Raw genomic sequence first — 15,027 nt, 5'->3', positions numbered from 1 at the left:
TTGGATTTTTGTTTAAAAGTTACCAAAACGGAACCCGTTACCACCTGGTTCTGTTGGACTCGGTCCTGTTTTGTTCTCTTCTGACTCTTCATTCTCGATGGAAGTCTACCTTCACGCCCACCATTCCCGGGGGCACGGCCCCTCCGAGCTCTCCGGGCCTCCTCGCCCACAGCTGGCAGCCCCTCTCTCTGCCCAAGGCGCCCCGTACCCTCTCGTCATAGGCCCGGAGGGTCCCCGGCCGGCCTGCGCCCTCTCCCCGCTGGGGCCTCCCTGGGGCCCGGGCCCTGTCCTGCTGGGACAGGTGGGCACAGCCTCTGGCTTGTACTTGACCTCTGCTCCCTGACTCAGCTCTTATTTTCCCCTCACACCTGGCTCCCAGGGATGATCAGGACGAAGCAGGGTCCAGGGTCCAGGGTCCTAGGTGGGACCTGGCCAGCTGGACACTGACCGGCCAGTGGCGGCCCAGCCTCTGCTCCTCCCACATGTCCTTCCCTGGATCCCCCTCTCCTCCCCACATCACATTGAGCCCCAGGTCCCCATGCTCACTTTCCCAGACTTCATTGAGACCCCCTCTTCCCCTCCGCCCCCGCCCCGTCCCCCACACCCACTGCCAGGCGGGCGTAAGGAGCAGCACACGCAGGAGCTGTTCACTGCTTTAATGCCTCCTGCCCACGCCCTTGGCCTCTTACCCCAAGGCCCTCCATTCTCCCAAAACATTGGGGGGGTTCTGGCCCCCAGGATTGTCCCTGATACTCTTGGGGTCCCCCACTCAGCTCAGCATTGAGGTCTGTGTGTGGAGAGGCGGGACAGAGAAGGACCAGGAAGGAGGTGCGGGGTTTGGGGACGGCTTACAAGAGTCCGCAGGAGAGAGGGCGGTTCGGTGAGGAAGGTGTGGGTGGCCACTGTTGGGTCCGAGCTGGGCCCACAGGCACAGCAGCGGGCAGCCTCCCCCACCCCCGGCAGCTGCAGGCCTGGCTCTGAGGCTGGGGCGGATCCTGTTGGGACCCTGGACCCTGAAAGGCGTGTGAATAGGGGTATCCCTCCCAGGAGCAGACCTGGGCCTGCCCGGGATAGATGAGCAGGGAGAGGATGAGGGGGTGCTGGCCTGGGGGTGGGTGAGGAGGTGAGGCCAGAGCAGGCTGGGCAGGGAGGCCAGGGCGGCGGGGTCGGGGGTCCGAGAGGCTGTCCAGTGTCTGCCCTCTGACGGGCACCCCGGGGCGGGGGAGCCAGTGAGGGAGCACGGTTCCTTCACCTACAGATGGGGCCCTGGGGTGTTCCAGGAGCTGCTGATTAGAACCTTGGACCTGCCTCCCCACCCCCCTCCCCCCTCCCCTGCCCCCCTCGCCCCCTGGGAGAAGAGCGGCCCCTCGGAGGCCAGCTCAGTGCTGTGTTGGCTGGTGCAGAACCAGGGTCCGCTGGCCTGGACAGTGGTCAGTGGGTGCGAGGCCGGGAAGCGGGCAGTGAGGCTGGTGGGGTGTGCAGGTCCCACCCTGTGTTCTCTTGGGCATGTTTGCCCATAAGAGAGCTCGGCCTGGGTCGGACTGGGGTGGGCACCTAGCAAGGCAGGAGGGCATTGGGGTGGGGAGGACTCAGGTCCAAGCCCCTCCGTGCTTCTGCCATTCCCCCAGAGACACCGCGGGGCGGGGTGGGGCGGGGCGGGGCGGGGCGGTGGCCGGCCCATTTCCTCTGTAGGGGTGTCGAACTCAATCAGAGAAGGGGCCAAAATCTAAAATCCAGCCTAAATCGCGGGCCGAATGGTTTACTGAACAGTCATAAACTGTCATTGTGATGGAAACGCAGCGGAGTGCAGTGATGACAGCGCGGTGCGGGCCACATTGCAAGGCCTGGCGGGACGGATTTGGCCTCGGGCCTTGTGTTTGACACATGTGCTCTACAGGGAAAGGGCGCGGGCCCCATCCTGGCACACAGGTTTAGGGTGCTCTGTGACCCGGCCTCAGTGTCCTCCTCTGTCAGATGGAGACATGCCCCGGGCACTGACATCCTCTAGCTGAGCTGCCCTGGCCCTGCCCCGCCCCGTGCCCGCTCCCGGGCAGGTCCAGGGTGACACGGTCCCTGCAGCCCCTCTCCTGGCCGCCTCAGTCCTCTGATGCCCTCTAGGGGACCCGGCTCACCTTGCACAGGCTTGACGGCGCCCGCGAGGAAGCCGGTTATTCACGGAAGACAGTTTTATTATTTTCAAGTGTCTCAGCCGTTCCTGGCAGCTTTGCAGGAAGCCCAGCCTGGGAGGCCTGTCCTTGATGCAACATTGCCGCGAGTGTGTGTGTGACTGTGTGTGTGTGTGTGTGTGTGTGTGTGTGTCCGCGTCCGCCACAGAGTCTGCGCCCTGCGCCCCTGCGGGGGGCGCCGCTCCGTGGCACGTGTCTTGCCAGCCAGTGGAGCTGGCGGTGAGAGTGCTGGGTGCACCTTGTTCCCGAGCATCTGTGGTGCAAGGATGCTGGCCAGGCCTGACCACGGGCTGGGCACCTCAGCCGGCATGGGGAACCCCCCTTTGTGCCCCCAGCTGGCATGGCATGGAAGGGGCTGTGAGCGCCCTCACCCCATCCTGTGGGCCCGGTCCCTCCGGACTCCTCCCAGGCCTGCCCCTCAGCCTCCCTTTCTCTGTCCCTTCCGGCCTCTACCCCACCTGTCCCTGTGCTCCCTGGGGGAGCCCGTGTGGTCCTCTCACCTCACAGAGCCACTCTGCACAGGCGCTCCCACACACACACACACACACACACACACACACACACACGCGCGCGCACACAAGCACATGCACACATACACACATGCACGCACACACAAGCGCATGCACACATACACACATGCACACACAGGCACAGCAGTGCATAACCAAAGGAGCCCTGCTCCCTCACACAGCCATCCCCACCCCCAGGCCTTCCCTCCTTTGTGAGAGAGAGAGGGCCCACCTTGGGAGTTGGGTGGGCACCGAGCAAGGGGTTTGGGGTGTGCCCCTAAACTCCACTGAGTGCCAGTGTGCCCCATCCTGCTCTGGGCGCCGAGCTTACAGATGTGGAGGAGACGGGCCTGGTCCCCAAGGAGCTTCCCCGTCCAGGAGGGGCGCAGACATGCAGAGGAGAACGTAGAAGGTGGAAGGGGTGGGGAGGGCAGCCTGAGGTGGGCACCTGCAGTGACCCCGTCCTCTGAGCAGGGTGGGAGGGGGCCTCCCGGGGAGGGCCAGGGAGAGTAGTGTGGACGTCAGCAGGCATAGCCACATCCGTGCCCAGAGCCCTCTGCCACCCCCAACACCCGCCCCCAGAGCCAGTCCAGCTCCCGCCCACTCCCCACACCGCTGCCTCGTCCTTCCCCCCGAGGTTCCGACGGAGGGAGACAGACAGCTCGCTCTGAAAGGTGAGGTCATCTCCCTTTTGCCAGTTCTTGGAAAAATTATCCGTTCCCAGAAATGTTTATTAGTCACCCCTTTTGTTGAAAGACGTCTTGGCACCGCCAGATGGAAAAGTCAGAATGCTTCACCAGCGGGTCTGTCTGCTCCTCCAGAGCCGGGGGCGCTGCCGGGGCCCGCTCGGAGGGAGGTCTGTGGCCCCTGGGGGGGACGCGGCTCGTTCGGCGGTGCGAGGGCCCATGAGCTTCGGGGGCCCCTGGCCGAGGTGGGCCTGGGGACCGGGCAGAACCTCCGTTTGCAGCAACGCACCCCGTGTGCCCCGGTACCTCCCGGGCAGTGGAAACCCGAGGGAAGAGCCTGCCAGGCTGGCGCCTGGGCCGGGCACCTCGCCGCCTGTGTCCTTATCCTGTGGCCCCCTCCGGGCTCCGGGAGGCAGGGATGTGTCTGTCAATCGGATGTGCAACCGATTGAGATGCAACCGGATGAGACAACGTGCCTGAGATCAGGAACCCCACAGCCGAGCCTGTCTCCGTCTGTGCCAGGGCCCCGAGCCTGGGCAGCGCAGAGCGGCACTCAGTTCCTTAGGCGGTGGCCTCCCGGGCCCTGGGCTCCCGGCTCCTGGCCTCCGGGGAGGCACAGCGGTGGCTCCCCGGGGTCACCGTGCTGTCGAGGTGGCGGTCACAGTGGATGGAGCCGAGGTGACGGGCATCCTGGCTGGGGTGTCAGTGATGGTGGTAGAGGCAGGGTGGGCCCAGCCATTTCGGTGAGAGGCGTGGCCTCACCGGAGAGGAAGGTCCTGGGCAGAACCATGATGGAGGCGGGAGCCGCTGCCGGCCCCTGTGCAGCTGCCGGGAATCGGAGAGCTCGGCCTTTCTCTCCCGGGCCTGCCCCGGGCACATGGGGCCTCTCAGCACAGGCTGGCCTCTCCCATCCACACCCCTTTCCCTTCCTTCCCTTGACCTTGAGGTCAATAGCTATTCTGACCAAGACCCATCCCGTCATGGAGAACCGGGCGGGTGCCGGCCACGTCCTAGAGGTAAAGTGGCGCCTGTGGCAGTGACCGTGGGGCTCGGTGTGAGTGCAGGCGGTAGGGGAGCCCCTGGGGCTGATCCCCAGAATGAGGGCTGCCTGGGGAGCGAGGCAGGGGGCAGGATCCTGGCCGAGGCCGGGGCAGCTGCCCGCCGTGACCCGGGAGCCAGCCCCCCGCCCCCAGGCGCTGCCCGGGGCTCCGGGGGCCAGGACGCAGGCCGGCCAGCAGCACGTGGCATGTGTTTCGGAGGCTCGCTGACCCTTCCCTGGGGGTCACCGGCCCCCTGGGGTCCTCTGATTTCCCCACCAGATGTGACCTTCCCCCTGCCCCTGGGGAGTACCAGCCCCATCTGGAGGCCAGATGTGGGGCCGGGGCCGCGTGAGTCAGCCTGGGTCTCGGAAGGTGGTGACCACCAGGTTGGGCAGGGACGGCGAGGGGGCCCCAGGGACAGCTCAGCGTCGAGGCCCACAGGGTGCGACGTGGATGGGGGCCTCCTGCCACAGGTGGGGGGCTCTGCAGTCCTTCTAGCCCAGTGACCTCCGTCCCGCAGACAGGGAGGGCAGCTGGGAGGCAGGCTCGGGCCCTCGGCCCCTCCCCGAGGACTCCATGGGGGCCTGCCCCGGGCCTAGGGGCTCCCAGCCCTCCCTTGTCCCCCTCTCTGGAGCTCCCTTCTCTTTGCTCCTCACCCTGTCTTCCCTCCTCTGGACGTCCTGGCTTTAGGGAAGGAGGGGCCGGTAGGGAAGACTGATAGGGGCCACGAAAACCATCTAAGGGACAGAACCTCCTTCCGTTTCCCCGACGGGGACACTGAGGCGCTGAGTGGGGCTGGGGAGGCAGGGGTCTGTCGGGCCGGGGATGGTAGGTGTGCTTCCTGCACAGCCAGGCGGCATCCTCTCTCCACGCCCCGGGCCCTGTCTCAGTCCCGGAGCACCTGTCCCACCCGGGCGTCTTCCCCAGAGGGGTCGATCCGGTGGGTCCAGAAGCCCCTTCCCCTGAGATGAGCGCCTTTGGCACCCAGCACCCTATCGCCCCCATCCCTGGTCCTGGGCTTCCTCCCGAGACCCGCCCTGGGAGGCAGCCTGCACACACCTGCCCCGCCACCTGCTGCGCGGGGCCTTTGTTCACCCCCAGGTGAGGGTGGCAGGCTGAGGTCACCTGGGGCTTGGTCCCCAGCAGGAAATGTTCGGTCTGGATCCCACTTCGGTGCCAGGCTGACCCCTTTCCCTGGGTCTCCTTGGGGGAGCAGTTTCACCCTTTCGGGGTGCTTTGACCAGGGAGCCAGGGCCGCCTGTGGCGTCAGAGGCTCACGGGGGACGAAGGTGGCTGCCGGGACAGGCCGCACGCGTGCCCTGGGAGGGGAGGGGCCCGAGGGCCAGCCCAGCTGGGAGGAGGCTCTTCTCTCACCTGCCAGAGGGGGTTGTGGTCAGGACTGGTGTTTGGGGTGCTCTCAGATGGGCCACACCTCCCCGGGAGCAGCTATAACTGTGTGTAAGGCATTCTGTGAGCTCCAGAGGCCGGGGCCCTGAGGGACGTGGGGTGATCGGGGGCCTGGGCTGATGCCATGTGAGACGTGGGGTGATCGGGGGCCTGGGCTGATGCCATGTGAGACGTGGGGTGATCGGGGGCCTGGGCTGATGCCATGTGAGACGTGGGGTGATCGGGGGCCTGGGCTGATGCCATGTGAGAAGTGGGGTGATCGGGGGCCTGGGCTGATGCCATGTGAGACGTGGGGTGATCGGGGACCTGGGCTGATGCCATGTGGGGAAAGCCGACCCTCCTGCCTTTTTCTCCAGAAGCTGGGGCCCCACTGATGCTGAGGGAGTGGGGGATGCTCATTGCTTGACCTTCCTGCCAGGTGGTCCCAAGCAGCACTGCCTCCATGTGGGGGCCGGTGGGGGAGCAGGCAGGGTGCTCCAGCCAGCCTGGGAGCAGGCGTGGGTAGTGGGCATCTAATGAGGCTGGGTGAGCCCTCAGGGAGGGGACTCACCTCTCCTCAGGATGTCACTCTGGCAGCTCTGGCCATGACCGTGTGTGTGTGTGTGTGTGTGTGTGTGTGTGTGTGTGGCACTGCATTGGGAGCCCCTCGGGCTGGCCTAGTTCTCCCTGACTGGGGGAGGGAGACAGACCAGGCCCCTGATCACCCCACATCCCTCAGGGCTCTCTCCTTGGCTGCTTGACTAGGAGGCCAGCCATGGTGGTGAGGGCACCTAGCTGGGCAGGACTGGGCTCACCCAGCCCCATCTGATGTCTGTGTGAGTTTGGCCTCATTCTCAGCCCTTCAATGTCCCTTCCCTGGGGGTCCTCGTGCAGTCCGATGGTCTCAGGCACCGAACCCTTCCCCTCCAGAGCGCAGAGCCTAAGGACCAGGCCGTGGCCGGACATGGAGGCAGCCTCACATCGCTGTGGGTCCGGAGAGAGGCGTCCCATCCCTCCTCTGGCTCTAAGTGGGGTGTGCCTACTTTACTCAAGCTCAGAGGCAGGGCTTTTGGGGGTGTGGGTGGAGGTCCCAGCCCCGGATTCCTGAGGCTCCCAGGAGTGGGGTGTGTGTGGCTGGGGCTGGATCTGGCCACAGGGAGCCTCCAGCTCCCCCTCATTGAATGAAAGCTGGACAGGGCTGCCTTGCCTGTCCTGGGTGTGGGGGCCCTGCCTGCCGCCTGCAAGCCCCCCTCGGCAGGCTCGCCGCATGCGCTCCCCCTGCCCTGCAGGCCCCCAGCCCGGGGCAGGTCAGCTTCCCCCGCACCAGCCCTGCCCGGCGGTTCCCACCTTCACGGGGGCCTGGGGAACATGTGGTCAGAGCCGCGTTTTATGAAAGCAGCTGCAGCCGGTGACGCGCTCTCTGTGCCGGGAGATTTACGGGCTGCATGGTTTTAATGGTTTCTGTGGGGTTAGTGTCCTCCCCCATCCATCCTGGCCGCTGTCTCCGAGGCAGATGGGTGACAAGCCTCCCTCACCGGACAGGAAGGTAGGGCTGGGTGGGGGCGGGGGCTGACCACACAAGCCTCCTCAGGAGGGGCGGCTCCGGGAAGCCCTGGGGGCCTGCAGTGAGCAGCCCGTAAATCCCGGGACCTCCAGGAGGCAGGAAGCCTCCCTCCCAGCGAGGTGTCCCAGCTCTGGCCTATGGGGAGGAGCTCGGTGCACCCCGGGGACCTGGGCCAAGGCCACGCCCCCCGGGCTGCCCAGCAGGTTGTCTGTCAGGTGGGCGGGGCCAGCAGATGAATGAGCAACAACTGTCTACTCGCTGACCTGCAGCTTTCCTAGAACCTGGTCCCAGGGCAGGGTCTGCTGGGGGGGGGGGGGGGGGCGGGGAGAAGGGGAGGGCAGAGTCTACGGGAAGCTGCCTCCTGCCCCTGACTGTCCAAAGGGTGGCAATGCCAGGCCCTTGAAGGCCCAGAGCTGTCGGGCTCCAGGTCTCCCGGCCAGGGCTGTGCTGGGGAGGAGAGCGGCAGGCTTTGAGGGAATGGGGGGAGGGCAGAGAGCATGTCCCACTTGGGCGGCACCCAAGCAGAGAGGGGCCTGGAGCTCCCCACTGCACAGGCTGCCTGGGACGGCCTCACCGCTTCCCAGCGTGGGACTCGAGGGGTCAGGGTACCGGGAAGCACAGCCAGGGGGCTGCTTCTGTGGAGGACACACAGGAGCATCGCTCCGAGGCTGGGGACGCAGTAAACAGCTGCTGAGAGGACTCCCGGGCTCCCTCCCCTCAGCCAGAACCAGCCCAGCACCGGCACATGCTGTTCTTGCTAAGTCGGCCTCCGTGGGCTTGGTCCTCAGTCCCCTTCTTGTCTCCTTGGGGTCTCAGAATCCTTCCGTGTGCCCCTGCCAGGCGGAGGGGCAGTGTGAGCCTCAGCAGGGAAGCCAGTCCTCACAGCCCAGGAGCTGAGCAATCACTGCATGGAAGGCCTTCCTGGGAGCCCGGAATTGAGGGACGGGGGGTGGCTGTGGGCCTGGCTGCCTACAGGCTCGCTCACCAGCTGGCCGCTGCAGGAAGGGGTATCACTGCCCAGGTGCGGGCAGCCCAGGACGGCAAGGCCGGGACCCACAGCAGCCGGCGCCTGGGCCTGGGCTGGGCTCCGGAGCCTGTTCCCTTTGCCGGGTCTGTGCATCCTGCAGACTGACAGCGTCCCCGAGGCCGCAGCTCCATTGGGCGTTCTGGAGCCAGCCTCACCCACCACCTTGTGGGCTCTGACCCCCCCACGCCCCGGTGCCCGCTTTTGTCTGCGCTGAGCAAAGCTCATGGCACGTTTTCAGTAGCTGCCCAGCCTGGGCTTCACTTTCTGTGTGAATGAGGGCTCGGAGGGAGGGAAAGAGGATTCGAGGTGTGGACCCCGAGGTGGGACCACTTATCACTGAGGCTGGGGGCCAGGTGGACCTGGCTGGCACCCGCCTCTGCCACCCCCTGTCCCTGCCCCTGAGAACAGCTCCTCGGCCCTGGACCTGGGCCCTCCCACAGACCAGACTGATAGTGGGGTCTCTGTGTGCCTCACTGGTCTCCTGACCTCAATGCAGGAGTTCTGGCCTCATTGGTGTCAGCTTAGGATGCCGCCGGTTTGAAGGGGCTCAGGCATCCTGAGGTCTGAGACTAGGTGGCCTGGGGCGAGTGTAGTGTGGGTGTCAGGGGCCCGCCCTCAGGGACATGGTCCTGGGGTGGGAGAGCCACCGAGGTCACCATGCAGCGCCGGGCAGGCAGTGTGCGCCCCCAGGGACCTGGTCCTTCCAGCTCCGGCAGCCGGGCTGGCGGAGGCGGCGGCCCCGGGCAGTGCCATGCTGTGCGGGCTGCGCGCCGGGAGCCTGCTGAGCGGCTCTGCCTGAGGTCACCGCCTCAGTGTATTTTGAATATTTTCGGCTGGATGTGCACGGCGGGACTTGGCCCGTGCACCGCGTGTGCAGCTCATACTTGGTGGGCTGTGTAATGTGCGGAGGCGTTGCCAAGGGCAGCGGAAATGTGGATTTTTTCCAGTATAATCATGCGAATCCTACCACCACCCTCCTGCACCTTCCCGGGCCTGAGCTGCCTCACCCCCGGCAGGAGCTGCCAGGAGCTGCCGGGTGGGCAGAGCACAAGGGCCGGCGCTTTGTCCCAACCAACTCGTGTCCCCTGCGTTGACCCCTGGATTCTCGAGAGCAGCGAGGTGACCAGGGGTGGGTACCCCTCTCGGCTGTGTCCTCAGTGTTAAGTGGGTGCCCTTCCCCCGTGCTGGCCGAGCCTGGGGAAGTGGGGTGGTGGCTGCTCTGGATGCCCTGCCTGGTGGTCCAGGGCGGTCCTTTGGGGGGAGGGGGGAGGGGTAGTGGCTCCAGGACAGGAAGGCGGGGCCGGTGTCAAGTCCTCCTGCAAAGGGCCTCGTTCTTGCAAGTGCAGGGAAGAGGAAGGCCGGCCTCCCCAGCTCGGCCTCCCACCTGGCCCGCGGCTGAGGCCCAGCACTCGGAGTCCAGGGGCTGGGGCTGCCAGAATGAAGCACCACAAACGGGGCTCAAATGACAGACATTTATTGTCTCACAGGTCTGGAGGCTGGAAGTTCAAGATTTAGGGTGTCAGCTTCTCCCGTGGCCTCTCTCTTGAGCTCGCAGGCAGTGCATTCTCGCTGTCTTCACGTGGCTGTTCCTCCATGCGTGTCCGTGTCCTGATCCCCTCTTATGAGGACAGCAGTAGCTTCATTTCTTAATCACCTCTTTAAAGACCCCCATCTCCAAACACAGTCACCTTCTGAGGCACTGGGGGTTAGAATTCCAACATATGGATTTGGGCGTCACGATTCAGTGCATGACACCCACAGGCGCTCAGGGCTCAGGATCAATGCAAATGCTCCAGCGGCCGCAGCCAGAGGCGCCTTCTGTAGCATCCGCGTCGGCCACCCCAGCCCACCCTGGCGGGGACGCTGGCTGGCTGGGGGGCTGCGGTCGATGCAGGGGGACAGCCACATCCGGAGGCTCATTCCGTATTCTGCTCAGCCCCGAGGAGAGGAAACCAGGGCTCTCAGGGAAGCGGGGGGTGGCTCCCCGTTGCTTAGCTAAGGGGCACTCAGTTGCCACGGTGACCTCTGTCTGCACAGTCAAACACACACAACCCAGCCACTTCTCTCCGCTGGAGGGTTCCCCGCCCCCATCAGAGTTCACAGTGAGTGTTGAGTCCCTTGGCGACAAAAACATGGAAACGGTTGCCATGGCAGCCATTCTTTGGAGCCCTCAGACGGGGAGTGCAAAGTTCAGGATGCCCAAGAACAGATGAAATGAAAATATGGGAAAATCTGCCACTTCCCTCACCCCAGAAGGATGCGTTGGATGGTGTTTCATGCTCCCCTGGGCCCAGCCATCCCTGCCCCTCCCATCGCCCTGGGCCCGGGCGGGGAGGGGAGAGGCCCACAGAATCCGTGGGGGAAGCGGGCCAGCTGGGAGGCCGGGATGAACTGTGGGTGGGCCCAGAGCCTGGAGCTGTGGCTGGGCAGGCGCTGATGACCCCTAGGCACTGCCTGGGGACACGTCCTCCTGGTTGCTGAAGTCCCCGAGACTGCTATGACTCAGTTTCCTCACTGTAAAAGCAGCTGCCTTTCTCGGGGGGACTCATGTCCACTCAGATGCCAGGGTAATCCTCAGCCTGGTCCAGGGGTGAAGGGTCCAGGGCACGCTGGGTGGGCTCAGCACCGGAACGGCACCCTGTTCTGACAGAGGGGATGGGACCATGGCCCTGGCAGGCAGACCTGGCCCAGGGTACTCGGGTGCAGTCAGTTCATTCAGAATTCCTCTCATCTTCCTGGACAGAAGAGGATCTGAGTCCATTAATGGAGGCCATGGCAGAGGCCTCTCCATTTACCCACTGGACTGGGGAGAATGTGTCCTCCCACCAGCTGTTCCCCATGTAGGCCCCAAGGGGAAATGTACCAAGCTGGCACATGTGCATGCTTAACCCCTCCTACACAATTTATAGATTAAATTAGAGCACGTGTGTCAAACACACGGCCCGCGGGCCAAATCCATCCCGCCAGGCCTTGCAATGTGGCCCGCACCGCGCTGTCATCACTGCACTCCGCTGTGTTTCCATCACAATGACAGTTTATGACTGTTCAGTAAACCATTCGGCCCGCGATTTAGGCTGGATTTTAGATTTTGGCCCCTTCTCTGATTGAGTTCGACACCCCTAAATTAGAGGCCTGGTGCATGACATTGGTGCACGGGGGGGGGGGGGGGGGAAGATCCCTCAGCCCGGCTTGTGACCTCTCGCAGTCCAGGAACCTTCGGGGGATGTTCAGCTGCTGGCCTAGTGGGGAGCGGGCCTAAGCTGGCAGTCAGACATCCCAAGGGGTCCTTAGTGCTGCCCCAGAGGCTGGAGAGGCTCCCACCACCGTGAGCCCGGCTTCTGGCTGAACGGTGCTCCCCGTGGGAATGCACTGACCGCCAGGGCGGAGCTCCTATAGTGAGCGTCTGCCCCCTGGTGGCCCGTGCATGTCGTAGGAACCGATTGTTAGGCTGTTTGGTCAATTTGCATGTTAGGGTTTTATGATATAGGCTGCTCTGAAAAGTCCTGCAGAGGAAAATAAGCTTTTTCCTCTTTAAAAAACAACACATTTCCTAGTTTGTTTTTAAAACTCTTAATACCCTGCAGAAATAACATTCGGTGACACTCACTAGGGCACTGGTTCTTGGTGCGATCCCTGGGTCAGCAGCTTTAGCGGCACATGGGGATTTGTGAGAAATGTGTATCCTCCTTCCACCCCAGAAACTCGTTTTGACAAGCCCTTTGGTTTGAGAACCCATGTGCTAAGGTAGCTGCTGCTACTGTTGGTCCATGGCCCACTGGTGGTCCGTGAGGTCCAAAGGTTGGCGACCACTGTGCTAGAGAATTGGGAAGGGGAATGGCCTGGAGAATGAGGGGGAAGGAGGGAAGCACAAGAACCCTGCGCTCTGGAAGAGGTGCTGTGGGCACCTTGAGGGGTGGGATCGGGGTGCACCTGAGCACTGAGCTCCCACTGTGGTTTTCTGAGATTGCGTTAAGTGCAAGGTTGTGTGTCTGGAAGTGTCATGAGGCCCTGTGTCCCCTCCCCCTCCTCCTCACCAGCAAGGAGCATCCAGGTGCTCTGAAGGCACCTGCCCTGGGCGGATGGACTCTACCCAGAGTGCTGGACGTGGGGGGCAGTTCCGTAGTTTTTTCTTTCCTTCCTGGACCTACGAGGGTGCTTGCCCAGGTATCAGGAGGTGGGGTTCTAGGTTAGCTCTGCCACTATTCATCCCTCTCTTCCCCTCCAGTGGGAATGCCAGGTGTCCTTTTGCTCTCCCATCAAACAGGCTGCCCCACTGTCAGCCCCGCCCCGGGGTCAGGCACACAGGACCCACCTGGCCACACACACACACACACACACACACACACACACACACACGGGCCGCAGTACCCGCCCCGCGCCCACCGCCTGCCTGTGCTTCCTCCCTGCAGCCGTGCAGATCCACATCCTGAAGGCCGACAGGGCGGGGGACTGGTGGAAGTTCACGGTGAGCATCATCTCCGTGTACAAGCAGGGCGCCAGCCGCATCCGGCGCGGTGACCAGAGCCTGTGGGTCCGCTCGCGGGACATCGCCTGCAAGTGCCCCAAGATCAAGCCGCTCAAGAAGTACCTGCTGCTGGGCAACGCGGAGGACTCGCCGGACCAGAGCGGCATCGTGGCGGACAAGAGCAGCCTGGTCATCCAGTGGCGGGACACCTGGGCGCGGCGGCTGCGCAAGTTCCAGCAGCGCGAGAAGAAGGGCAAGTGCAAGAAGGCCTAGCGGGAGGGAGGGAGGCGGCGGCGAGGCCCGCCAGGGCTTTCCCAGGTGCGGGAGGGGGCGGGAGGGCGGGGCCTCGGCGGGGGCGGGGCCTCGGCGGCTCCTCTCCCGGCGGCCCCGCCCCTCGCCCCACTCTGCGCTCCCAGGTGGAACCGCACGCCGCGGGGAGGGGCGCACGACAGGCCAGACCCTGGAAAAGGAGGACGAGACTTAGCTACCTCACGGGCTCCTTCCAGAGCAGGGACGCGCTTCCCTAGGGCCGGGCGGGTCTCGCCGTGGCGGGGGCGGGGCGGCCTGATCTGGGCCCCGGGGACTGACCCAGAAGCCGCAGGTGGAGCTGCACCTGCGGCCGGTGGACCGTTATGGAGAAGGGGACGTGAGGAGGAGAACTGTGAATTCTCAGGCCCCCAGTTGGGCCAGGGGCTGAGCGAGCCCGGCCTAAACCATCACCCAAACGTAAAAGACTGAAAATCTCCACCTTCTCCCGGACCCTTCTGTGCCACAGGACAGACCCCCTGGTTGGGACAACGTGGGCCCCACTGGAAGGGGCCAGACAGGCATTTGGGGGGCAGCAGGGATTTCCCCTGCAGACAGTGGTCCATTGCCACCTGCTGCATTGGTTCTCCTGGGTGAGGCGAAGCAGGAACCCTTGCTGGCAACGACCGACCCCTCGTTGCCCCTCCCCTCCAGCCCCTCCCCCCCTCCCGCCCCCCGTGTCCCACCCCAGCTGGGGTTCAGCTGCAGCCCAGGATTCTGGCCCAAAGACACCCCAGAGAAGCTCTAGCCGGGTGGTCTTGCCTCACGGAGCTGCCCGGCGGAGGCGGCCCTGGGCAGGCACCACCTCCCAGAGAGTTTTCTCTGTGGAAACTTGGAAGCAGCCCCTGATGACATTTTCCAGGGGAGGGGTCGGCACGGGCTGGGTTTATGGCAGTGACACTGTTTGTGTAATGACATCAGCCCCGCCAGGCCCCTCAGCAGCGCCCGCAGCTGGGCAGGGCCCGGATGGGTATGGAATGCAGGCTGCAGAGGCGGTTGGCACGGCTGGGGGACGGGGCTGGCTGGAGTCAGGGCTGGGTCTGTTGGCTCAGCAGGGTGCAGCGTGCCCGCACCATGGGCAGGCAAGGCCGGGAATGACCAGGTTCCGGGGAACCACGGAAACCATGACCACTTCCTGCTGCTGCCCTTACTCCTGGCTCCAAGGGCAGCGGCTGCTGGGCTGAGAAAGCCTGCTGCAGGTCTTTCCCCCCCCCCCCCCCCCCCCCGGGCTGCCTGCACCTGCCTTGCTCTATCCCAGGCAGAGCCTTGCCTACCTTTCCCGGCTGCCCCCTTTGTGGGACCCCCCATGCCCTCCTCTCCGAAGCTCAGAGACACTGCCTTCAAGCAGGCAGCCGACCTTTGGGTCTGAGTGCCTCCCACAGGGCCTGTTCGCAGCCCGGGGCCCACGGTCTCCCTTCCCCTGAGCGCTCTGCACCCAGCTTCCTCCTCAGTCTGCAAACTGGCTTCCCCTCCTTTGAGTCTGCCTGCTCAGAAGGGTCACACCGAGTGTGACGCACGGCCCTGTGGTCCGGCTGCCCTCGGCCGCCTCCTGGCTGCCATGCAGTGAGCACCTGCCCTGTGCCTGGCACTTTACCCACAACCTCCTGTGGCCCTCAGGACGGCCCCGTGAGACAGGGATCCTTGCCCCCCTCTCACCAGCGGGGAGACTGACGCACATGTGCCCGGGGTCACCGGGAGAGCGGCGGCAGAACTGGGGTCACAGTGCAGAGCCAGGCTCTCTCACCACGGCCCCCTCACCATGGCTCCAGTGCACCAGCTCCCAGGGCAGCCTCCCGGGAGGTCGCCATGGAGACACGTCTGGTTACACCTGGCGAATAGCGTGTGGGGTGGGCACGAA

At 64.6% G+C, this 15,027-nt stretch overlaps 1 protein-coding gene and 1 long non-coding RNA gene across 2 annotated transcripts in view; one reads left to right on the top strand and one right to left on the bottom strand.

Moving 5' to 3' along the window:
• NTN1 (netrin 1) overlaps positions 1-13,835 on the top strand; it is a 181,676-nt gene extending 167,841 nt beyond the window's left edge. Inside the window, exon 8 of the mRNA XM_036452200.2 lies at positions 12,808-13,835. Coding sequence (XP_036308093.1) covers positions 12,808-13,136 — 329 coding nt within the window. The 3' untranslated portion in view covers positions 13,137-13,835. The remainder of the gene's footprint in view (positions 1-12,807) is intronic.
• Positions 13,706-13,894, bottom strand: LOC123652941. The gene is made up of 2 exons (XR_006742527.1): positions 13,856-13,894; positions 13,706-13,817 (listed from the first exon to the last, which is right to left on the bottom strand). It is a non-coding gene; the product is annotated as an uncharacterized LOC123652941 (long non-coding RNA).
• Positions 13,895-15,027: the final 1,133 nt, after the last annotated feature.

This window comes from Pipistrellus kuhlii, unplaced genomic scaffold (genome assembly GCF_014108245.1).
Source record: "Pipistrellus kuhlii isolate mPipKuh1 unplaced genomic scaffold, mPipKuh1.p scaffold_m20_p_23, whole genome shotgun sequence".
Classification (NCBI taxonomy): domain Eukaryota; kingdom Metazoa; phylum Chordata; class Mammalia; order Chiroptera; family Vespertilionidae; genus Pipistrellus; species Pipistrellus kuhlii.
This window is presented reverse-complemented; position numbering and strand designations above follow the sequence as displayed.